The 26762-nt window shown below is 41.0% G+C and overlaps 1 protein-coding gene across 2 annotated transcripts in view; it reads left to right on the top strand.

Annotated features, from left to right (window-relative positions):
* The window catches only part of MME (membrane metalloendopeptidase), an 87265-nt gene that overhangs the window by 21571 nt on the left and 38932 nt on the right, over nucleotides 1–26762 (top strand). For both annotated transcript variants that reach the window (XM_006123482.5, XM_006123483.5), the window contains exons 9-16: nucleotides 2603–2737; nucleotides 5386–5487; nucleotides 9250–9386; nucleotides 9488–9581; nucleotides 18392–18520; nucleotides 19687–19785; nucleotides 23763–23843; nucleotides 25524–25627. In XM_006123482.5, coding sequence (XP_006123544.1) covers nucleotides 2603–2737; nucleotides 5386–5487; nucleotides 9250–9386; nucleotides 9488–9581; nucleotides 18392–18520; nucleotides 19687–19785; nucleotides 23763–23843; nucleotides 25524–25627 — 881 coding nt within the window. The remainder of the gene's footprint in view (nucleotides 1–2602; nucleotides 2738–5385; nucleotides 5488–9249; nucleotides 9387–9487; nucleotides 9582–18391; nucleotides 18521–19686; nucleotides 19786–23762; nucleotides 23844–25523; nucleotides 25628–26762) is intronic.

Genomic DNA, 26762 nt, shown 5'->3' with positions numbered 1-26762 from the left:
TTTGTTGATTTTTGCTGACACAGTCAAGTACTTCCACTATACTAGAGGCCATACAAACCAAAAAAAAAGACGTCCCTGCCCCAAAGATCTTACAAATTATCAGAAAGTAGCTCATGAGGAAATTATATAATTTGTATGAATTGTGACACTAGTTGTTGTTTTTTTCATTTGGCTTGATTTTAGGGGGTTGATTGTGATCTTACAATAATTTTTACAAAGTACAGCACTAGTGACTTCAGTGTAGCATATTGACTTACCCACGCATAAGTGAGAGGAGAATCAGGCCACTGAGTTCACAGATATACAAATCTGTACAATGGTTAACATGAAATGCTGTCATTTCATTCAAATATTAATCCAAATTCCATCTACCTTAAGAATGTGTCTGTGCTGTAACAATAGCTATTTGTTGGGATTTCTAAATGCAAGATACTTGATTTTAGTATTTGTTTTGATACAGAAATTAGTGACCAAATCTAATGGTGTCACATTCATTGTAACCTGAGAAACTGGCTACCATCTCAACCTCAAATATTCCTCCACTAAATAATGTAGAAGATGCAGACAAATGTTTGGAGAACAAACAAACAAAAAACCTCTTAGTAATGCTAAAACCAAATGCAAGGCAGGCAGATTCTAAATATTCCCACCACCCTGAAGACTTCAAAGAAATAAGAAATGCCTCTCCCCAACAGAGCAGCCACCTGTACTCAGCCAGCCACCTTTTCTTGGCTCTGGTTCCCACTGCGTCATTCTGCTTTTATCCTGGAGCTGTATGTGGCAAACAGACAGATGGTCTATCCTCTGTTCTTTATCAGAGCATTTGCAGCTTTATCAGGAGCATTTCTCCTCCCAAAACGACATGTTGAATCTGTATATCAGAGTTCTTTTTAAAACTGATGTTACTTTAGAAACCATACCACCCCACTGCACTTATTTTTGGCCCTGAATGCCCTTTAAGATTCCAGTATATCCAGCAGCAATTTACAAGCTGTAATTAAATATAAGCTGAATTGTCCTCTTGGCTGTTCTGATTTTTCCCAGGTGCCAGGGTCTCTACCTTAGGCCTGATCCACAGTCCATTGAAGGCAAATCAAAAGACTGCCATTAACTTTGGTTTAGGGACATAGACAACTTAAGATTTGGATATAATCTGGGTACACTTAAGTATGTTTCTGGCCTTGACGAGCACACTCCATGCTGCCAGGCGCTTCATGTCATTTCCTCTCTATTGACGTGTTCTTTTCTAACACCTGAGAAGAATCATGAAGGACCCCATCCTGTGAGGTGCAGTGACTCAACAACCCCAAATTAAATAGATTTCATTTTCAAGAAGTGCCCAGTGATTCACAGGTTGAAGCCTTAATTGCATATAGACCAGCACTGCCTTTTAAGACACATATGGGAGGCTACCTGCAGATGAATGGCATTGGTGGTAATTACTAAAATGTCTGAAGGGCTCATTTCAGGACACAAATTCTGCCATCTTGTGAGCAGCCATCAAAATGTCCCAATATATTTCTTTATACTTTTAAAATCATGTTGCTTTTCCGTTTAGTTTAATTTATTTCTATTTGCATCAAGGGAGCATGTTGAAAGCAGGGTTTCCATCAGGGAGAAGGTAAACCAAAATGTGTGGGGATTATAAAGAGGCATTGTAATGAAATTCCTGCCCTACTTTTCTTTATGGACAACTCCCATAGACTTGAACGGATGATACCAAAAGGATTCTAGAGAAATTTAATCTGAGAAATATGAATAGAAAATTTATCCTTTTACATGTTAGCTACCCCATAGATATCCAATCAGTGATATTATTTTTCATTAAATTGAATAGGATGATCTGAAAACCTATAGAAAGCTTAACATTTTTGTTAAATTCTACAGAAGCTGTAAACGTGTTCCTTATACAAACTATTTAGCCATCACAATTTATAAAAAGTTATATGTAGAACACTTTTTCCTTTGCCTTTGATGAAATAGACATGTGCATGCGGAAGGAGTGCACAACCAGTAGCCAGACCACAGGATGTTCTGATTAAAAGTACATATCCCAGCAGTCTGAGGAAATTGCCCAGCACACAGATTCCTATAGACCACATGAAAGATATAGTAGTTACTTGACTAGAAAATGAATCATTGTTTCTAGGAGTGAGATTTTCCCAAATGCTAATTTAACACTAGTCCATCAGCATTTCCCTCATTTTAATGCTTCGGCTGCCTGAAGGCACTATTTTCAGAAATTATCACTAAAGTAAGATTGTTAGGAAATTTTAGGTAATTCCTAGACAGACATGAGGGGTCGGGTTTAAGTAGGGACTAAACATCTTAACATTTTAAATAATGAGTGCAAAGCACAGTAAATTGCAATGTTTTGCTAAGAATAGCACGACAACCAGATAGCAATTTATTCTAAGGAAATTTTTAATTTCCAAATTATATAACCGTATTTCAGAATGTAGCACTATATTTGCTCTTTATAAATTCAGCAAAAAATTATCAAGAACAATAATTCACAAAAATCAAAATGAGTCTAAAATAATCCACGTACAATACACAGTATTTTGAAGAGGTTTGTCTTGAAATTGTTTCTTTTTTGCAGGCATGTTCAGCCTATGTGTCTTTCATGATTTCTGTGGCTAAACTAATTCTTCAGGAGAAAAATCTCACCATCAATGAAAGCCAGATTTCTAAAGAAATGGAAAGAGTTATGGATCTGGAGAAAGAGATTGCCAATGTAAGGAAACTTTTCTTTGCGGGTTTTACATAACTGACTTTATTCTAGGTTGGAAGAGGTCAGCAGTAAGAACATGTACAAAAGAACATTATAAACAGTTATAAAGTTACCTTAAATGTGAATATTAGGAGGATATGGAGCCATATTCTGCTCTGAAATAAATGAAGACAACATCTATTGACTTCACTGGAAATTGTATTCTCGACAAAAAGCATCCCATATTACATTTATATAATAGCTACTGCCTTCAAAGGTTCCCAAAACATTTTACTATCTTAAATTGACATACCAACTGTATATACCAGAGCAGAAGTTTCAGACTTTCAGTGAGAATGTCTTATGGGCCACCTTCCCTCCCATTCATAATCCTGCAGACCACTTCCTTTACTTTTTAGGATTCCATAACAGCTTTGTAGCAACTATAACAGTTACTTGCGTGGAAAGTAATATTAGCAAAATGTTGAATGTATTTTTACCTGTCTTTTAATTTGATAAATCAGTTGGAAATTAGAAAGAGAATGCCACATGTACTACACCAGCCTACTGCAAACCACTTGAGGTGATTTGTGTGCCCAGAGGTTCTCCACTTAAACACAGCAATTCGGTACAACTCATTAAGTTCTAACCCCTAAGTTATATGGCAGCATGGTGTACATAAGAGACAGTGGGCTGGGTAAATAGGATGTGCATTAGTCCAAGCAATCCTGAAGGTCAGGCCTGGTACATAAGATGGGGGATTAAATGGCACATGGACCTGAAGATGCCTATTAATGAGGAGGGGGAAATATTATTATAAGCTATCTTCTCTCATGCTGACCCATTGCATGTTGTGTCCTTCAGCCCTGCATAGTTCCAGAAGAGTGTGGGAAGATGACAGGAGAGACTTGGTTCATATACCTTGTTTAAGAAAACTTTATGAGGGGCATTTTAGGGGAGGAATCTTTCCTACCTATGTTTCTCCCTGATTTCTCAGGGGTTGTTTGGAGTAGTGGGGCCCCAACTCTAGTCCCTGGAATACAACAGAGTAATATTTAGGCCCACAAAACCATTTCTGTCTCTCTCTAGTCTGTGTCCCAAGTGGTTTCTAGCTAAGGGTTTTCTTCAGCAATAGCATCTCTTACACAAGCGACCAGAATTTAAAATGTCAGTGGGAGGAAACAAACGGAAAATGATAGTACTGATGTGCAAAAATATGGCCTCAAAACATTCACAACTGATTTTCTTCACCCTTGGATGAAGAAATGAGTAGGACTATAAAACAGTCCAAGTTTTTGTTGTTGTTTGTTTAGTTTTTTGCCGTTTCTAGCTTCAGCCCTTTGAGTCACAACAACAGAATAACGGCATGTGTTTCCATAGGGAAGCTTAATTTCCTCATTTTCATATATCACAACGAGCTGATTTTGATTTTCCTCAGACTCCTGAGAAAGCCACCTTTGGCTGAGACCAAAGATGGAAAAAAATGTCAACCAAAAGGAACATTCTGGAAAAAGATTTGAGGGTTTGAGAAAGGAAGGTAGAAAAGAAATCACACCTGACACTTTACTGTAGCACTCACTATTGGTAAATGTCACCTTTAGTCATGGGCAAGCTTCTGTTGGCTAATTTGGAAACCATGTGACCTAAGTTTGAAAGTTCAGCTGCAGTTCAAACAGTAATGGATGTGGGATTTGCATTTTGCTTAGACAAGTCTGTGGGACAAAGAGTGAAGAGAGAAATATATGAAGAAGTGGAGGAATGGAGCAGGGAAGAGGGAATGAAAAGTAGAGATTTGGAGCTGGGGAGAGAATTTCTAAATTCAAAATGAATGGAGTGGCCAAAGGTTGCTACCTCTACACCAGCGGAGTTGGCTGTGCCAATAAAAGCAGGGGACTCTGCCTTGGAAGAGACCATACTCTTTTGAGAAATCACTCTGCCCCTATTTGGAACCCTATGTTTCGTGTTCTCAGCTCACCATCATGGGAGCCCAACTCAGAAAGGAGACAAGGACCATACTCTGTCAGATGGTACTTTCTGCTCCCCTCTAGTGAGACAAGCTACAATGGAAGGAGACAGAGGGGATGCAGCGGCATAGCGACCTCAGGGCAAAAAGCCAGAGGTGCAGTGTCTCCCTGCTCACTGATGCCTCACCTAAGTACTTGCTTGCCTCCTCCCCTCAGGGCAGCTATGGCTCTAGGGGCCTGCTTTACATTGGAAAGGACAGATGGAAACCCAGGAATGAAGGGTAGATCTTTGAGGACAAGAGAACATGTGCCAGATAGCTGTTTAAGCAACTTAACTGGGGATATCCATCGCGCAAGAAAAGTGTAGAAGTATATCCTATGGGTTGAAAGTCTCATAGTAGAGCAAGAGAGCTTTTTGGAAAAGGCAGTAGTAGTACTCCCTCTCTAATCCAACACCAATCCACAAACTAAAGACCTAGTATTAACAGAGATTTAGCCAGTCTAATTTAGTCCTTTGTTTTGACTCAAGGCTACAACACACACACAGTAGCCTCTGAGCAATATTGTGTAGTGGCCACATACAGTAGACCTGCATGAAGCTATAAGACCTTCAGTTCTTTCCTTTTATCATGTTCACTTCTTTTTTCTTGGTATCTCCTATAAATAGCCTCAACTTATATAGTCGTCTTCTGTAATTAACATTTGTAGGCTACAACTAAACCTGAAGACAGAAATGATCCAATTTTGCAGTACAATAAAATGACACTAACAGAACTCCAAAATAACTTCTCATTGGAGATCAATCATAAGGTGAGTGATTAATATCCCAATATGTTCAAAACTGTTCAACCCAAATATTTTTCAGGGGGGATGTAGACAAAAATGCAGACTAGGGTAAACCAAAATGTTTTCTCTGTGTGGTAAATTCACCAAATGGTTTCAAATGAAAAAATAACCCCAACACAGATGGTTTTGTTTCAACATTTTTAAAATAAACTTTTCATTTTTCTGATTCAAGGTTACCTCTTTAAAATAAAATTGAAGGACATTTCAAACCCAAATTTTTTTAAAAAACAGAAATCAAGGTGAAATGTTCCATTACAGGTTGAACAAAATGTTTTGTTTGATTCAAGGCAAGTTTTTTTTTTCTTTATGACTTTTCAGAACAGTCAGCAGTCTGAAACATAAAGTAATCCACATGTGTCTACATCTGGAATTAACCACATTTTGAATCTTGCCTTGCCACCCTCACCCAGTCCATGGAAGAGTTAGAAATAGGGAAGAAAATTTTCTCATTAAAAATAAGTCCATAGGTTTGATTTAACCGAGATGGGGCAGAAAGGTGAAACTTGCAACTTCTGGAATTAGAGTCTTAGCTCATGGTCACAGGAAGATAACTCAGCATGATAGGCAGGAGTGTATTATTAAGTCTTTCATCCTGAGTCATATACTCTGAAATACAACTCCTGCCACTGCTTGTTATATAGTATCCTCCTTAATCTCCAAGATTGTCAATGACCTTAAATTGCCCAACATAAATAATAGCAACTTAATTTAGCTCATCTTATTACGCTTCTGATTTCATAAAAGTCACATACACCCACAGATCTCATTTAATCCATTACTATACATAAACTGTGGTATCAGGAATTTATTTAGTTTGCTCATAAAACAATATTGTCCCCTCAACCCTACCTTCACCCACCACCCATGAATAAACAGCAGCACAAAGTAATATGGGATTAGAAGCCAGAAGAAGAGGAGAATAGCCAGTTTAACTGTAACTCACTCACCTAAGCCATAGACATGGTCTGTTCAGTCTGTGTACTTAGAACTCCATGTCATAAGAACATAAGAACGGTCATACTGGGTCAGACCAAAGTTCCATCTAGCCCAGTCTGCCAACAGTAGCTAATACAAGATGCCCCAGAGGAAGGGAACACAACAGGTAATCATAACGAGATCCCTCTCCTGTCACCCATTTCCAGAAAAACAGAGACTAGGGACACCATTCCTACCCATCCTGGCTAATAGCCAGGGCTCGACAAACTATACAATCTACTTGCCCGTGGCGAGTAGATTTCAGCCGCGTGCCCCGTTCATTCGTGGCATGCGCAATGCGGCTCTTGTGCATGCGCAGTACGGGGTTGGCGAGCAGTTTTCGCCGCCATTTGTCAAGCCCTGCTAATAGCCATTGATGAACCTAACCTCCACGAATCTATCTAGCCCTTTCTTGAACCCTGTTAAAGTCCTAGTCTTCACAACATCCTCTGACAAGGAGTTCCACAGGTTGACTGGGCACTGAGTGAAGAAAAACTACCTTTTGTTTGTTTTAAACCTGCTGCCTATTCATTTCATTTGGTGACCCCTAGTTCTTATATTGTGGGAATAAGCAACTATCTTTTCCTTATTCACTGTTTCCACACCAGTCATGATTTTATAGACCTCTGTCATATCCCTCTTAGTCTCCTCTATTATTCTAAGCTGAAAAGTCCAAGTCTTTTAAATCTCTCTTCATATGGGACCTGTTCCAAACCCCTAATAATTTTTGTTGCCCTTTTCTGAACCTTTTCCAATGCCAATATATCCTTTTTGAGATGAGGCGACCACATATGTACAAGTATTCAAAATGTGGGCATACCAGGGTTTTATATAGAAGCAATAAAATATTCTCTGTCTCATTCTCTATCCCTTTTTTACTGATTCCTAACATTCTGTTTACTTTTTTTGACTGCTACTGCACGTTGAGTGGATGTTTTCAGATAACTATCCACAGTGACTCCAAGATCTCTCTCTTGAGTAGCTGTAGCCAAATTAGTCCCCATCATATTGTATGTATAGTTGGGATTATTTTTTCCAATGTGCATTACTTTACATTTACCAACATTAAATTTCATTTGCCATTTTGTTACCCAATCACTTAGTTTGGTGAAATCTTTTTGAAGCTCTTCACAATCTTACTTGGTGATAAAAGGCGCCTCAGACTGGGAGCTCCTCTCTGGCCATAGGAGCATGACAAAGCTGTATTTGCTTAAACTGAGAGAGAGAGGGCCTGAGAACTTTAACCCTGAGGTGTCTGATGAAGATAAAAGGGCTTTGGGAAGAGGCCTAGAGGAGTAGCTGCAAATAGTTGAAGGCAACAGTATGTGGCTACTCTTTACAGAGTGCTGGGTTGGAAGCCGTAGTTCCTAGTGGGTGGGCCTGGGTTCCCCTGGGTTCCACCAGCCACTGACGAAAGTAGCATAAGCCTTGAGAAAGGGACCAGGTGCATTTAGAAGCCAGAGTGAAGGGCTGGATTTAAAGGGCCCAAGGCCAGAGCTGAAGATCCTGATGAGGGTGAGTGGACAATTTGTATTGAACTCTTTGCTATCCCAGAAGGGATTTGTTCAGTCAGAATGTGGGATGCCCATGTTCTAGAATGCTCATCCAGAGATGCATCCAAAAAGTTTACTACTATGCAAGCGTGTGACTGCCATTCACATTTGCATTCCACCACCTTTGGCTGTTTTTTTAATTTATCCTGTATTGTTCTCATTGCATACTCTCCATGTAAATGCAAAGGCATTGTTTAACATATTGATATTATAATGTAGATTCCAAAGACAAGCTCTAACCTTGATCTGAGATTTTCACTGCCTCTCTACACTGCAAACAGCATTGCTGTCAAACAGAGCCTTTTCAAATGCCTCAACTTATTGAAAATATGGCAAGCTGGGGAGGAAACAAGAGTTCCAAAGCCCAATCCAACAAATCTCACTGATTTCTCTGTGCTGTGTATCAGGCTCTTAATGCATATGAAAATCTCAGGGCCAGTCTCTCCTATATACCAAAGTCCTATTATATTCCCAGAGCAGAACAAAGGGACCTTAGAATAAATGAAAATAAGATTCTCAGTGAATTAATTTAAAAACTTTTGACTAGAAGCTAGCCAAAGAGCCCCTGAAATTGCCTAAAGCATCCTTTCCACTTTTCCAGGATGTTTTAATAGGATAACCATTAAAATTGCTATAGTTTAAAAAAAGAAATTATATATCCTGCAAACTAAGGCTGTGTCTACACTGCACCCCTTTTCTGGAAAAGGGATGCAGATTAGACACTTTGGAATAGCAAAATCTGTGGGGAATAGCAAAATCCTTCAAAGTAGGAATAAGAGATCCTCCGGAAAAGGGCTTAGTTTCCGGAGAATCACGTCTAGACTGGCGCTTTTCTCCGGCTTATCCCCAAGCCGGAAAAAAGCGGCAGCCATGTTAATGCAAATACCGTGGGGGATATTTAAATCCCCCGTGGATTTTGCTATTCCAAAGTGTCTAATCTGCATCCTTTTTCCGGAAAAGGGGTGCAGTGTAGACACAGCCTAAATGTCAGCCTGGGGTAATAGCATTTTACATCCTCCCAAATCAAGTATTACCATGCTCCAATTACAGTAGTGTCACTATTGGGAAAGCTAAAGATTAACTGAAACATTTGTTTCACTCAAACACAGTTGAATCCCAAAAGAAAATAGGTAATAATCACTTTATTTTATACCAGGTCTTATTTAACACTTATCCCTAAAATGCATGTTTTTTTCAGCAATTCAACTGGTCAGAATTCATAAATAATATAATGTCAACTGTGCAAATTAATGTTGAGAATACAGAAGATGTTGTTGTGTATGCTCCAGAATATCTAACCAAACTAAAGCCTATTCTAAATAAATATACTTCCAGGTAGGTATGTCAGGTATTTTTTTTTAATTTGCAATTTATTGCCAATAAGTTCCAAAAAGCTTAGAAACATCACCAGCTTCTTATTGTTGTTTATTATACAGAGAAATTCAAAATTACATGATTTGGCGATACGTAATGGATCTTGTAAACAGTCTAAGCCGGGACTACAAGGACACAAGGAATGCTTTTCGTAAGGTGCAGAAATTCATCTCTCTTTTTAAATTTTAAAGATGACTTTTTAACTCCCACCAAAGATAAATATTTTCGGAGAACCAGCTACAGCATATAATTTTTTAATACATTTTGAACTTCACAATACAAAAAGCTGTAGATGTTTGCTGATGCTCCTGTGGGTGTACGTTTATAATTTATATGATGTATCCTTGATACTTGGAAAGTAGGTTAGAAATCTATTGTTCTCAGATCTGTCTCTATGTTACTCTGAATTTGAGTCTATCAAATGAATGCATGATCAGTTTTATTTGCAGGAAAGTAATATTTCATAGAATCATAGAATAATAGGACTGGAAGGGACCTCGAGAGGTCATCGAGTCCAGCCCCCCGCCCTCAAGGCAGGACCAAGCTCCGTCTACACCATCCCTGAGAGATGTCTATCTAACCTGTTCTTAAATATCTCCAGAGAGGGAGATTCCACCACCTCCCTTGGCAATTTATTCCAATATTTGACCACCCTGACAGTTAGGAATTTTTTCCTAATGTCCAATCTAAACCTCCCTTGCTGCACTTTAAGCCCATTACTCCTTGTCCTGTCCTCAGAAACCAAGAGGAACAAATTTTCTCCTTCCCCCTTGTGACACCCTTTTAGATATTTGAAAACCGCTATCATGTCCCCCCTTAATCTTCTTTTTTCCAAACTAAACAAGCCCAGTTCATGAAGCCTGGCTTCATAGGTCATGTTCTCTAAACCTTTAATCATTCTTGTCGCTCTTCTCTGTACCCTTTCCAATTTCTCCACATCTTTCTTGAAATGTGGCACCCAGAACTGGACACAGTACTCCAGCTGAGGCCTAACTAGTGCAGAGTAGAGCGGCAGAATGACTTCACGAGTTTTGCTTGTTGTTGTTCGTCCATCGAATTCGAAGAGGACCTTGACATCTAACGGGTTGTGGACTGTCCATGGTGTGTCCGCAAATGGCTAATAAGGCCGATACGGGCACGGAATGTTCTGCCACATGTCGGGCAGACATGTGTGGGCACCACTGTTGCAGCTTTTGCAACTCTGGCTTTACGGATTGCTCGCTTCTCTTGTACTATGGTTGTCCTTCTGGCTTCAGATGTTTGACAGCCTTGGTAGATCAGCGTGTGCCATGTTGATCGGTCTTGTGCCAGGGTCTCCCAGGAGGTGGTGTCAATATCCAGGGACTTGAGAGAGGCTTTAAGCGTATCTTTGTATCGCTTCTTTTGTCCCCCGTGCGATCGCTTCCCTTGAAACAGCTCACCATAGAAGAGCTGTTTAGGGATGCGATGATCTGGCATCCTTGCAACATGGCCTGCCCAGGGTGTCTGAGCTTTCATCAGCAGGGTGTAAACTGACGGCAGACCTGCTCTAGAAAGGACTTCTGTGTCTGGCACCTTATCCTGCCACCGGATCCTCAGAAGTCTACGGAGGCAAATCGTGTGGAAGTGGTTCAGTTGCCTAGCGTGCCTCCTGTATACAGTCCAAGTCTCACTGGCATACATCAGGGTAGTTAACACTACTGCTCGATAGACTTTAAGCTTTGTAGCAAGGCTTATTCTACGGCAGTCCCACACTTTGGTCAGTAGTCTGCCGAATGCAGAGCTTGCCTTGGCGACTCTGCAGTTGACCTCGATGTCAATTGTCACTGAGCGGGAGAGGGTGCTGCCAAGATATGTAAATTGGTCCACTGCTTGCAGCTTTTGTCCCTTCACTGTAATGGTGGGCACTTGATGTTGAGCTTTCGGAGCTGGCTGGTGCAACACGTGCATCACTTCGGTTTTCTTTGTGTTGATGAGAAGGCCGAAGTTGTCGCATGCTGCTGAGAATTTGTCCATGCTGGCTTGCATTTCCTGCTCTGATCCAGCATTCAGGGCACAGTCATCAGCAAAAAGGAGATCTCGTAGCACAGTCTCCTTTATCCTGGTGACAGCCTGGAGTCTTCGCAGGTTAAACAGCTTCCCATCGGTCCTGTATCTCAGTCTGATTCCCAAGGAACTGTTCTGAAAGGCATCTGACAGCATGGCTGAAAACATTATGCTGAACAGGGTCGGTGCCAGCACACACCCTTGCTTGACGCCGTTTGTGACAGGAAAGGCCTCTGAAGCTTCTCCATCATCCAGAACACGAGCCGTCATGCCATCATGGAACTGATGTACCATCAAGATGAATCTGTCAGGGCACCCAAACTTCAACATGATGCGCTACAGACCTTCGCGACTGACAGTGTCAAAAGCCTTGGTGAGATCCACGAAGATGGTGTACAGTTCACGATTCTGCTCTTGACATTTCTCTTGGAGCTGTCGGGCTGCAAAGATCATATCCACCGTGCCACGCTCTTTGCGGAAGCCGCACTGTGTCTCGGGTAATAAACCCTGTTCCAGGTGGTCAATCAGACGATTCAGCAACACTCGTGCAAGGATCTTACCTGCAATGGAAAGCAGTGATATTCCTCTATGATTATCACAAACTTGTCAATTTCCTTTCCTCTTGTAGAGGTGTACGATGGAGTTTTGCTTACAACACACCTGTTGATACAACCTAGAATCATATTTGCTTTTTTTGCAACAGCATCACACTGTTGACTCATATTCAACTTGTGGTCCACTATGACCCCTAGATCCCTTTCCGCCATGCTCCTTCCTAGACAGTCGCTTCCCATCTTGTATGTATGGAACTGATTGTTCCTTCCTAAGTGAAGCACTTTGCATTTCTCTTTATTAAACCTCATCCTGTTTACCTCTGACCATTTCTCTAACTTGCTAAGGTCATTTTGAATTATGTCCCTATCCTCCAAAGAAGTTGCAACCCCACCCAGTTTGGTATCATCTGCAAACTTAATAAGCGTACTCTCTATCCCAATATCTACATCATTGATGAAGATATTGAACAGTACGGGTCCCAAAACAGACCCTTGCGGAACTCCACTTGTTATCCCTTTCCAGCAGGATTTAACACCGTTAACAACAACTCTCTGACTACGGTTATCCAGCCAATTATGCAACCACCTTATCGTGGCCCTATCTAAGTTATATTTGCCTAGTTTATCAATAAGAATATCATGCGAGACCATATCAAATGCCTTACTAAAGTCTAGGTATATGACATCCACCACTTCTCCCTTATCCACAAGGCTCATTATCCTATCAAAGAAAGCTATCAGATTAGTTTGGCATGACTTGTTCTTCACAAACCCATGCTGGCTATTCCCTATCACTTTATTACCTTCCAAGTGTTTGCATATGATTTCCTTAATTACCTGCTCCATTATCTTCCCTGGGACAGACTAAACTGACCGGTCTGTAGTTTCCTGGGTTGTTCTTATTCCCCTTTTTATAGATGGGCACAATATTTGCCCTTTTCCAGTCTTCTGGAATCTCCCCTGTCTGCCATGATTTTTCAAAAATCATAGCTAAAGGCTCAGATACCTCCTCTATCAGCTCCTTGAGTATCCTGGGATGCATTTCATCAGGACCTGGTGACTTGCTGACATCTAACTTTCCTAAGTGATTTTTAACTTGTTCTTTGTGTATCCTATCTTCTAAACTTACCCTCTCTCTGCTTGTATTCACTACGTTAGGCACACTTCCAGACTTCTCGGTGAAGACCGAAACAAAGAAGTCATTGAGCATCTCTGCCATTTCCAAGTTTCCTGTTACTGCTTCTCCCTCCTCACTAAGCAGTGGGCCTACCCTGTCCTTGGTCTTCCTCTTGCTTTTAATGTATTTATAAAAGGTCTTCTTGTTTCCATTTATGCCTGTAGCTAGTTTGATCTCATTTTGTGCCTTTGCCTTTCTAATCTTGCCCCTGCATTCCCGTGTTGCTTGCCTATATTCATCCTTTGTTATTTGTCCTAGTTTCCATTTTTTATATGACTCCTTTTTTATTTTGAGATCATGCAAGATCTCCTTGTTAAGCCAAGCTGGTCTTTTGCCATATTTTCTATCTTTCCTACACAGCGGAATTGTTTGCTTTTGGGCCCTTAACAACGTCCCTTTGAAATACTTCAATGCAAATAACTATGGCTACTCAACTTCTATTAACTTATTTCAAGCTTTTCAGCACCTTGCAGTAGCATGACCCATAACCAAACATTATGGGCCCAATGTTGCTGTCTTTGGGCCCAATGGAAAAATCCAGCAAGATGTTGAGAACTGACTCTTGCTACACTTAAAATGCGATAGCACTTCAGGGTAAATGCTCATTACAGCAATGGGATTTTTGTACCACTGCAGTTAATCCTCCTCCACAAGAGGCATCAGCTAGGTTGACAGAAGGATTCTCCCATTATTCTACCACTGTCTACACTGGCAGAAGAGACAATTTAACTATGTTACTCAGGAAGGGTATGTCTACACTAGCCCCCTAGTTCCAACTAGGGAGTCTAATGTAGGCATTCGAAGTTGCAAATGAAGCCCGGGATTTAAATATCCCGGGATTTATTTGCATCTTCCCATCCGGGCGCCATTTTTAAATCCCCTTAGTCTGAACTAAGTGCCTGCGGCTACACGCAGCAATCAAACGTTAACTCGAACAAAGTCCTTAGTTTGAATTAACTGTTACACGTCATGGAATTTAGGCAACTTCAAATGCCTACATTAGCCTCCCTAGTTCGGACTAGGGGGCTAGTGCAGACATACCCAAAGTGGATTTTTCCCTGAGAGACATAGCTATCCCAACTCAATATTTCAGTGGAGACCATCCCTGAGGAGTTGAAAGCACTTAGCACCATCTACGTGGAGTGTATTCTCTTACACAACTGGGCCTGTTAAGCAGGATACAAAAACATTTTGTTCTATCAGTCTATCAGTGGCAATGCGGTTATGACTGAAGAATCATTTTCATTGTAAATCCTTAATATCAGACAAACTTGTGGGGGGAGGGAATCCCTTTGGGATGAATCTTGTGCTTATTGTAAACCAGAGATCAGTTTTTCGGAAGAGTTGGACAACATCCCATTTGACTAATTTCAGGTCCAGAGGAGAACAACAAAAATGATTAAAGGTCTCAAAAATATGATCTGTGAGGGAAGTCTGAAAGAACTAGATTTGTTTATTTTGGAAAAGAAAAGTCTGAGAGGGGGAACGATAACAGTTTTCAAGTACCTAAAAGGGCCTTACAAGGAGGGGAAAGAAAAATTGTCCTCCTTAACTTCTGATGATAGGACAAGAAGCAATGGGCTTAAACTGCATGAAGGGAGTTTTAGTTGGACATTAGGAAAAACTTCTTAGCTGTCAGGGTAGTTAAGCAATGGAATAAATTGCCTAGGGAGGTTAAGGAATCTCCATCATTGGAGATATTTAAGTACAGGTAAGATGGCATATGTCAGGGATGATCTAGATCAGATTTGGGCAAAACACCTTCTGTGGGCTGGATCCAGCCCACCAAGCCACTGGATCTGGCTTGTAGATGCAGCAAAGAGCCTCAGGCAGACTCCCCTGCTTCCCCACCTTCACACGCCACTCAGAAAAGCGGCTGCCAGGCCATTTCTGTTTCACAAACTGTAGCAGGGAGGAGGGGGGAGTGGTGTTCTTGCCCCCAACACAATCCATTGGCCAGTTTATGGCCAATGGGAGCTGCCTGTTTCAAGAACAGGCAGCATGTGAAGCAGCCCTCTCCCCGTCCCTCAGATTCTGCAGCTTGTGCAGGGGCAAGTCAGGCTCCTGCCTGAGAAACATGCTGGGCTGCTGGCCGGGAGTCTCACACATAAATCTTCCAGCCAGAGCCTGCCTCTGGCACCTCAGCCCTTCCCACCATCCCAGCCCTCTGCCCTCCCCATTCCTACCTGCTTACCCCACATAAGCCAAACTCTCTGCCCCCGTCCTAAGCCCATACCCCCCCCCCCCGTCAGCTGACGGTCAGGGCAGTGAGTCCCTTATGACCGGCTGAAGTTCTTTTAAATTGTGCTTGGTTCTGTTACAGCAACTGAAGGAGTCAGGTTAAAGCTTAAACAGTTACTATTTTATTGTTACAGGGTAAACTTAGTTGTTAAATGCTACTACTGTGTTACAGATAACACAGCCACTACAAAGGACAGGAAAGAAATTAGACTAATAAGTCACTTACAGGTACCATGAAACCCTTTTGGTTCTCTGTGCTCTTATTAAATGCATGCAAAATAGACACCTAGCAGGTATATATTCTCACCCCTGCGTTCCAGACTTGGCATGGCCAGCGTCTTTCTCTCAATCCCTCGGGAAGAAGTAGGGTGAGGTTGGGCGTCCCACAGACCTCAGGAGACAATCAATACCTGCCAGCAGGAATAGATGATTGGAGCTCAAATGGGGTGGGCTACTGAATCTCTTTTTATACCCCTTGGGTCATGTAGGCTTCTTCCTGGTCTCAAGTGGCCAATTAGGAAAAATGGCTTTGAACACCAAGTTTCCCACGAAGGGTGCAAAGCATAATTCACACCTGGGAAAATGCAGACAATGGGCACCTCTGGTATGTGATGGGCGAAGATTCCTCTCCTGGGACAGTGCAGGTGTGTCGATTACTGGTACTAGCCATCAGGGCAACGGGAGGCCCCGGGTTGTCAGCTAGCCCATTTACTGTCTGGTTTCTGTTTATGGTAGAGTCAGGGACAGGCAGCACACCTGCGTTCCCAGGGCATCAAAGGCTGACTGCCTTTCTCTTGCTCTCTGGGGGGGGGCGGAAACCAAGATGGGGTTCGTGTCTGGCTACACCCTCCCAGACCCTGCACCCCAATTTCCTGACCTAGGTCACAATACTCTCCTGACCTAGGTCACAACCCAAACCCATGCACTCCAATCCCATGCCCCAGGTCACAACTGCCTCCTTCACCCAAACATCACAGGGCTTCTGCATCCCAATCCCTTACCCCAAGCTCCTTTCTGCATCCAACCTCCATCCCAGACCCTGCACCTCCTCCATTAATATCACGGAAGAGTGTGGCCCTCAACCACTTTCCAAAATCTAGAAGTGGCCCTCCCATCAAAAATAATTGCTCACCCCTGATCTAGATAGTACTTGGTCCTGCCATGAGTGCAGGGGACTGGACTTGATGACTTCTCAAGGTCCTTTCCAGTTTCAATGTTGTATGATTTAATTATTCTATTCTAGCCAATATGCACAAGGAGCTGGCTGCCTGCCCTCTTTGCTGCCTCCCACAGAGGCAATGTGGGGGGGGAGCAGGCAGGAGCAGGCTTAAAAATCAGCTGTGCAGAAGCACGGACACTGCAGCACAGCCTCCCCTTCCTTCCCTCCCCACTCCCCACACTGCTATATCTGTATCAGAGGCAGCAATGCAGCAGAGGGAGGGAAGGTGGGATGCTGGCACCACCACTGTTCATGAGGAGTTTATGGGGAACTCACAGACAGAGGCTGCAGCCACTCCATACCGCTGTCCCAGCTGCCAGCGTGGAGCGACAGGAGGAAGCAGGCCTGTGCAGGAGCTGATTTTAAAACTAGCTCCCTTTGCAGACCAGCTCCCGCCTGCTACCTGTGCTGCCCCACCCCCAGGGACAATCAAATAATCATGTAACTGATAAGATTTGGTGCAGTTGCACGATTACTAAATTAAGCAACATCTAACATCCCTACTCTAGACCCCTGATTTTTTACTATAAAATCTCTACCTTAACACAACATAAGTTAGTGTAATTCTGTATTTATTTTTGCTGTGTCTGCTGCTTTTAGTGGATAAAAATGAATCAGCCCCAGCATGCCATGCCACTATGATAGTACAGCATATTTCCCCTGATGCAGGGTACGTGTGTATGTCTGTCTGTGAAAAGGAAGCAAGATTAGAAATAGGGGAAATTTCTATTGTATTCTATTCAGTGGCAGTATTGAATCATAGAATAGTCATGGAAAAGCTCCGACAATTCAAGGTCTTCAGGGATGCCTACTGAAGATAGTTCTATACTGTGTGCCACTGATAATATTTTCCTCTCCACCTAATTCTTGCATGTGTTTTGGGGGCAAAAGGGAATATCTGCAGTTTTCCTTTTCACTGCCATTAATTCAGTGCATGGTGCAGTGGCTATGTAGCTTTTAGTATTCAAAGTCCCTCTTGAAGAGAAGGAAAACTGCTTCCTCACTGAACAGGGCTCCAGGAAGCCATGTGATAAATGCTGTGTGTGTCTCCCTACCATTGTAATATTTTTGTTATGAAGCCGCACCATCCTATCAGCATCTCTGCACCATCCTTTATCAGTGAAATAGCATAACAAAATATTTTGCAACATGTGCACTGATGGTGCAAGGTACCAACAACCCTATTCTGTAGTGAGTCCCTCAGGCAGTCAGGGCTGCCCCCAAAAGTGGTGGCTCTAGCTGGGCAGGTGGAGTAGCCTGTGCATTTGAGGCATTGCCTAGGTGGATCCCCTGCCCAGATGCCACCAGTGGCACTCTATGGAGCTGCTGGCAGGGCGGTGGTAGAAAGTTCCACCTCCCTCCTCTGGGTGTGAATCTGCCCTCTGGTCACCTTTAGTAGCACAAGGGGTTGAAGTTCAAATCCCAGCACCAGAGGGGAAATGTGCAACATCTTCTTCCTTCTCTCTCCCCTTCATGGCTCTCAGGGGTGGGTTGTCCCCCCACCCCTGCCCCGCCCACCTTTCATGGCTGGTGGAGGGATAGGGAATGTTGCCAGTAACTCCCGTATGTTTGCTCAGATGGGTGTTCAATTTAGTGAGTACACCTCATCCTGATTAACACTAATGAGAATTTAATTCAGCCACTGAGGGGAGATTAAACTCCAAAACTCAGTCTGGCAATCAGCCACCATTCCCCATCTGCTTATGTTGACCCTGCTGTCATTCCTTTATCTAATATTTATGTTTAACAGGCACTTTATGGCACCACATCAGAAACTGCTGTTTGGCGGCGCTGTGCAAACTATGTCAACGGCAATATGGAAACTGTGGTGGGCCGACTGTATGTTGAGGAAGCATTTGCTGGAAACAGTAAATACGTGGTAATGTTTTCAATTCACTTAACTTGTCCACCATTTAAGTGGTTAAGTTTGCTAGATGATGATGTAGTAGAAATTCGCTTCAAATTAGAGTTGTAGAAACCAATTATTGCTGATGTCATTCATTACATTCCACTGCAGATGCCTAGGGCAATTTTCGTCTTGGAATGCTTGCAGCTGCTCCAGCTGACATAAATGGGAGCTGCAACGCTCTTTCATCCAGTGTCAGAATTTGTTCCTTGAAAGTATAATAGCTCTGTTTCACCCCGACACTATTGACTACCAAAGGCTAGATCAGAAAAAGGAGAAGCAAGCTTGTCAGTGCAAGAGAATCTTTGCGTTATCTGACAAACATTACACAGTAGATCATCATGTAGTATTGCTCTTCTCACATTTCTAAGCAGATAGATTTAATCCCCCACCCAGTATAGAGGCAAGACTAATTGCAAACTTACAAAATGGCATTTCCCAGATTCAGATGTTTTTAAGGTTGGGTTGAACACAGAGAAGAAAACGCTACTCAGCAATATGTTGGGAAGCACTCTATGGTGATGGGATTATGTACCTTCTCTAGGACAGTAAGACAAGCAATTAGCAAATGATGCTAAGAGTAGATGTCAGTGAAGGTTAGGAACAGCCATTGTAAACTACAGCTGACAAAGTCATAACTTAGAAAAGATTACACAGCAAGGCCCTGAATTTGATTACCTTTTCAGAAAACAAACTGTTTTACATCAATTTAATTAACATAAATTGATTAATTAAATGTTTATGTAAATGAGTTAGTAAAGTATATTTTCTCAGTGAAAGGAAGGTGAATTTATTTATTTAAAACAGTATTTTATTACAGCTAATGGTTATCATTACAGGGTTTCTGTCTAATCATAAATTTGGTAGGATCACTCACTATAACCTATTCTCAAATAATTATTGCTGCAGTAAATAGTAGCAACTTAAAAACTCTTAATTATTTAAGTAACAACAGTATTTATTATAATTAACACTTTCCACTTGAAAACTTTGCTTCCTGAGAAAATTAACCTTATGATTTCTTTTTGGTTGTTACTCAATTAATATTCCATTTGAGTATGAATAAGAATGTAGAAAACAGATTATGATTAAGGAAAAAATAATTAGATAGTCTTACTGTATTGTAATTTTTTTCTCAGGTTCAAGAAATGATTGCACAAATTCGAGATGTTTTTATAAAAACGTTAGATGAACTCACCTGGATGGATGCAGAAACCAAAAAGAAAGCAGAACAAAAAGTAAGTGAAAAAAACAAGTTATAATTTGTTTTATAGCCCCGTTGTAAAGAGACTTGTAACTGTTAAATTCACCAAAAAAATCTAATCAGTCTTGCTACTGCATTTATCTTCTATTACTTTAGTTAGATCAGAATAACAACAATCAAATTGGTAAAATGTGGGATTCCTTGTTTAAAAACTACATCCAACTGCATTTTAGTCTCAAGGTCCTTTTCCAGTCAATACAGCTGGTAAGACTCAGACTCTACCACACAGAATTTTTCCAGATCTTAAAAGTGTATCAATCACACATCATAGAGTTTTTAAAGCTTCACATACCACCGTCACAGTTTTCAGATTCGATGGTAATGTCTGATGAGGAAAGGTTAAAAGAAATAAATTTACATAGTTCAACTAATCCATGGGGTCACAATGACCCTGCCTTTCCCATGTTGCTGAATAGAAGCAGATCTCAGTTTAGTCCTGATTACATCGGAGGGGGCTCTGGGCAAATCCTGGCACGGAAAAGGTTGAGGACCTTTCGATCTGTGGACAGAAAAGGTTGAGAACCACTGAGCCAAGCTGTGACAAAAAAGGGAGTGAGTATGGGGACGTCTACACCTTGTTATGCCTTGTGGGATGAGGTTTACCAGGGAGGTCGACAAATGCCTTTGATGTTGACCACGGAGCGTCCAGACTACAGCGCTGTGCCAACAAACAGCTGATCGGCACAGCGTGGCAGCCATTTTAATTTAAATGAAGTGGTAATTATTTAAATTGCTGCTTCATTTTCCTATGTCTACAAAGGTAATCTACACGGCTCCGTCAACGGAGCCATGTAGTGTAGATGTGTAACGTTACAGATATTGTACTTGAAAGGTATAAAGACCCAGATGGAAAGGAATGATTCACTGGGCTAAATGACTGTAGGAGTAACAGGATGGAATTAAGGAATCATTAGGCTGAATATTCTGAAAAACTCCTGGACAGTGAGATCTGTAGAACAGTCTTCTAAGGGTACAGATAAAGTTCTATTGCTTTAGACATTTAAAACTAGGTTGAATTAAACACTAAACAACAGACTATAGGAGGCTACCCTTAATTGGCAGGGGAGATAACTAAATGGAACAATAGCTACAGTGGTCAATCCTCTGGGCCACCTAGCCCAGTATCCTGTCTTCTAACAGTGCTAGATACTTCAGAGGGAACAAATAGAACAGGACAATTTAATGAGTGATCCATCCCGTTGTTCAGTCCCAGGTTCTGGCAGTCTGATATTTAAGGCTGAGCATTGTGTTGTCTAGAGCATTGTGTTGTACCCATGATTATCTTGGCTAATGGTCATGGATGGACCTCTCCCCCATGGACTTACGGAATTCTTTTTTGAGCCCAGTTATCCTTTGGCCATAACAACATCCTCTGGCAAGAAGGTCAACATGTTGACTGTGCATGGTGTGAAAAAATGCTTCTTTATTGTGAGTGTCCAAGATGAGGACAGTCTTATATAGTGGCCAGTGCAGGCAATCTAGCCTAACGGCATAATCAGGAGCCAGAGCTGAGGGTCAAATGAGGTCAGGAACTGAAATGAGCCAAGTAGCAGGTAAAGAGAGGTTCAAGGCAGGAGATGGATGGAAGCAAGGCTAGTGCAAACATAAGCAGTCATATGGGGGAGGAGGGTAGAACAACAAGATCTCTGAGAAGCCAGCAAGCTGCTGTGGCTAGCTTAAAATCCAGCCTGCTGGCTTCAGCAGCCAATCAGGTAGTGTGGCTAATCAGGCAGCCTTCTGCCAGCCAGCTGTCCTGATGAAGCTGCTTCCAAACTAGCTTTGATGTGGTCCCTAATTCCTGACACTTAACATTAGTTTCAAACCTGCTCACTATTAATTTCCTTGGGTGAGTCTGGTTCTTCTGTTATGTGATGGGGTCAATAACAATTTTCCTTATTCATTTTTTCCACGGCATCCATGATGTTATAGACCACTATCATATCTGTCCTTAGTCAACTCTTTTTCTAAGCTGAACAGTCTCAGTCTTGTATTCTCTCCTCAGATGGAAGCTGCTCTGTATCCCTAATCATCGTTGTTGTCTCTCTCTGCACCTTTTCTAATTCTAACGTATCTTTTTTGAGACAGATTGACTAAAAATGTACAAAATACTTGTGGTGTGAGCATACCAGGGATTTATACAGTAGTGATCTGATATTTTATGTCTTATCTGTCCCTTTCCTATTGGTTCCTAACATTCTATTTGCATTTTTGACTGCTGCTTTGTGTTTACAGAGAACTACCCAGAGTGACTCCAAAGTCTTTTTGAGTGGTAACAGCTAATTTAGACGGCTTCATTTTGTATGCATAGTTGGGAATATGTGTATTACTTTCCATGTATCAATAATATTTTAGAGCTAGTTGAATTTTTCCTAATTTTGAGTTTTTGAAAGACATTTTTCATCAAATTCTGCCTCCATTTTTAAAAAAAATCCCTGACAATGTTGGGATTTTTCTAACTACAGTTGAACTGAACTGGTCAATTTTTTTAACATATAACATTTTGACAGTTTTCCAAAAAAACCTGAAAAATTCTTGGTCATGTATTCCTGTTTTTTCCTCTTGCTCTACACTCTGCAACATATAAAATAACAGTGTTACTACAACATTAAAGCAGGAGGTTCAAATCTAGTGTTCCCCAATGAGTTTACCCATGTTTCCCTGCACATTTTGCTTTACATTACTGTCTTTCATTACATGCTTATGCAATGTAGATGCAACAATACAATGTTATATTTATGTACCTCCATGGTCAATAACGAATAATCGGTTACAATCTATATCAACAGTTCAACAATGAAGTAGGTTGGATGGGTCCAAGAATATTCTTTTAATCAATGTAGTGTACTAAAAACCTATAGTACCCTCTGTGCTGTAATTAGTTATGGATATTATATATATACTCAGCCTCTCCAACCTAAGAAATGTTTGCATGACTGTGGAGATTCAAATGGATGAGCCTTTCACTAACATCATTGCATTTCAAACAAACTAATTAGTATCAGATTCCCAAATGTACTGAGATGAATTACTTATATTTCTATGAATTACTTATATTGCTTATTTCCCAGAATCAGAGCATGACTTACAGACATAGCAGTTAAACTGATGTAACAATTAAATTCATTGTGGGATTTGTATATTAAAAATGTCAGAAAGGGTTGCCAAGAAAGCCTTTACTACCATGAGGGTTTTTATTGCTTCTGGCATCAAATAAAAAAAAAAGACTGCTCAGTTACCCAAAGTAATGGACAGTGAATGGGTCTGGGCTGAAAAGCTCGGACCTGGCTTTAAAACAAACCCCTCAATGTACAGTGTGTTCAAATCGAGGGATTTGGTTGAGTTGATGTAGATGTAGAAGCCTGCTCAGAAATTTGGATTCAGGTTCAGAAGATTTCTACCTACAAAGGTTTGGGTGTGTTCTGACTCAGGGCTTCAATTTGATCCCATCTCTTCATATAATGAACTCATCCCTGCAGGTGTTAACAAGGTCATTTTGTCTGCTTTGTGTTGAGTGGCACAAATTACAATCATGAATTTAATTTCTGTCTTATAGAAATATCAAATACAATAGGAAAACCTTCCAATCACTGAAATAAAAATTCCATTTGAAACTGCTTCTGAGATGTGGGATCTGGCTATGGCATATAGTTTTTCAGAAAAAACATATGCTAGCATTTCTGTTGAGAGGGGCACATTTTCTGAATTCTTTTGGAGTCATAAAGTAATTAATCATTGGACTTTACAGTCCTGCAGCATAAAAGAAAAGAAAAGAAAAAAATCTCAACAAAATCTAGATACAATGAGCTTGAAGGCTCCTACACAGGTATTTCCAAATAGGTGCCTGTAAAAGCTGGTATATTACTAGGATCTGATAATCTCTAAGGTATATCTGTACAGTATTTGGATTGGCATGTAATAAAGAAACAATTTAAATATTATTTTGTCCTTTAGGCTACAGCTATTAGAGAGAGAATTGGCTATCCAGATGAAATAATGACTGATAACAACAAGCTGAATAATGAATACCAAGATGTAAGTATCCATAAAATTGTCTTGCAAACAATGATTAGAAAAGACTCTTAAGAACTAGACTGTGATTGTATTACATGCCTATACAGGGATATACAATGTAAGATTTCACCTCTACTCAGGCTACCTAGATCTTGAGTTCAAATGGGCATGAGTTGAAGAGTATGGGTTGCATTTAGGTGCTGCATTTTCTACCATCCATATGCAATGTGGCACAGATGGCTGATCCAGCATGGGTACTAGAGTAATTTGCTGCTGTCATACGCCAAGACATGCTCATGGATGGTGCATAGGTGCAGATTCCAATGAAGTTATAGCAGCATAGAATTGCGCTAGTGCCAAGGTGAATCAGGCCCAGTATTTCCACTAACTGTGTGCGAGTTAAACACACCTGTTTTTAAGTTACTGTAGCTTCATGGAATTCAAAGAAGTTGAACCTATTTAGAGTTGAATTTGACCCTTCATTTTTGACCCTGTCTACAAGTCACTTAAGGTAAACTGTATCTCAGTATGTCTGTTTGCAAAGTGTGGCTCATAATTCTCTTCTACCTTGCCGGGGTATTGTGAGAGTAACTTTCATTAAAGTATGTAAAGCATGTTGAACTCCTCAGATAGAAGGTGATGTTGGAGAGTAAAGTGTTGTTAATATTATTAAAGAAAAGAAAGAAGGAAGTAGGAATAGGGGATCTTCCGGAAAAGGCTTTATTTTCCTCAAGATCCCGTCTAGACTGGCGCTTTTCTCCGGCAAAGCCCCGAGCTGGAAAAAAGCAGCAGCCATGTTCATGCAAATGCCACGGGGATATTTAAATTCCCCCGTGGCTTTTGCAATTCCAAAGTGTCTCCTTAGCATCCCTTTTCCGGAAAAGGGTGCCAATGTAGACATAGCCATGGGAATCAGCACCTTACTAGATAAGCAACACCATGATTAGAATTAGGAGATTCCCAAAGTAATACTCACTCCAAATAATGATGGCAGAATACAGTCCTAAATCTACAATTGTGAAATAGTGGTGGCAAATAAAGATTCCTTCGGGATACACTGCACTACTACATTATATTAGCATATGTCCTTGTGCTCATGTAGCTATGATACCCAATGAAAGATGTTACTGAGCATTGCAAATCAAGATCTGCTTTTGTGGTTTAGAAATTTTCATAGGAAATTCATCACTGAGCATCATCCCCAGAAGTGGACTATTTAAACCCAGTGGTTACGTCTAGATTGGCATGATTTTCCGCAAATGCTTTTAATGGAAAAGTTTTTCCGTTAAAAGCATTTGCAGAAAAGCGCATCTAGCACTTTTTGCAGAAAAGCGCCATGCCAATCTAGACACAGTTTTGCGCAAGACAGCCCCGATCGCCATTTTCGCCATCAGGGCTTTTTTGCGCAAAACAGTTTTCAGCTGTCTACATTGGCCCTTTTGCGCAAAAGCATTTCCGGAAAAGGGCTTTTGCCTGAACGGGAGCAGCATAGTATTTGCACAAGAAACACTGATTTCAGACAGTAGAAAGTCAGTGCTTTTTTGCAAAATCAAGCGGCCAGTGTAGACAGCTGGCAAGTTTTTCCGCAAAAGCAGGTGCTTTTGCGGAAAAACTTGCCAGTCTAGACACAGCCAGTCTCTCTTGTTACGCTCAAGTAACAAAATTGTAATATCATTTTTCTTTTCTTTCACCTTTTTTTAGCTGAACTACAAAGAGGAAGAGTACTTTGAGAACATCATTCAAAATTTGTTATTTAGCCAAAGGAAGCGACTGAAGAAACTCAGAGAAAAGGTGGACAAGGAAGAGTATGTATTTTAAATGTCAAGTGTGTTTAAAGTAAATCATAACTGGCTTTTAGTTAAGGGCCTGGGATTGGCCGTACTTCATCTACACTCCTTCTCACCTGCACTCCCCTTTTCATTAGGGCTCAGTTCCATGGAGAACTGTGCCCTAGTGAAATTAGTTTGTTACCATTGCTGAGCATTGGGCAAATTTCTCCACACTATGGGTGCATCTACACTGAACTGCAGGTCGAAATAAGATTCACAATTTGAGCTACGCAAATTGCATATTTTATTTCGAGTTAATTTTGAAATCGCTTACTTCAAAATTTGGCACTATATCCCGAAATAGCATTGCAGTGTGGCTGTAGCCTATGTGATCACTATACTTACATATCCTGAACACAGTGAAAACTAAGTGTTAGCACTTGGACTTGCTTGTTAATCCTAAGTCAGCACAGATGTTATTGAGGATTTATCTTCTCTAGATGTGCTCTCATTAACTGGTGTGTGAAGATAGATATAATTTCAGGAAGAATCAGGTGCCTGAATGTCCAGCAAAACAAGCAAGGTGATTGCATTTATTTAGGTAAAGTGGAAGAATGCTTCATGCATATTGGTAAGTTTTTTGGGAACTTGATCTTGTGAAGTACTGAGTTGAGAATGATACCAGAATAACTGTTTAGGGGCACTGAAATACAATGCAGTTATATTACAAATGCAATCCATTATGTATACATTTACCTTCTAAATATGATCTGGCTGTGAGGCACAGTGAAATCAAGGTTTGTCAACTTAGTTATGCAGAATATGGCATTTAATGACTATACACAGCTTTTGTAAATCTTATGTCAGAAAAAGGAATCGGACAAACACTTTAGGTTGGATCTACACCTAAGACTTAGGTTGACTTAGCTACATTGCTCACAGGGTGTGAAAAATTAACACCCTGAGAGATGTACTTAACCTTACTTAAGGCCCAGTATAGACATCACAAGGTCAAAGAAAGAATTCTTCCAGTGATGGCCAGCTACTGCCTCTCAAGGGGCTGGATTTATGACAGGAACAGAAAACCCATTCCATCGCTACAGTAAGTATCTGTACTATAGAGTGGTGTAGCTGAAGTGCTCCTGCTGCTCCCCCCATAGCACTTATAATG

The sequence above is a fragment of the Pelodiscus sinensis genome, chromosome 10 (genome assembly GCF_052426305.1).
Source record: "Pelodiscus sinensis isolate ZL-2025 chromosome 10, ASM5242630v1, whole genome shotgun sequence".
NCBI lineage: Eukaryota > Metazoa > Chordata > Testudines > Trionychidae > Pelodiscus > Pelodiscus sinensis.
This window is presented reverse-complemented; position numbering and strand designations above follow the sequence as displayed.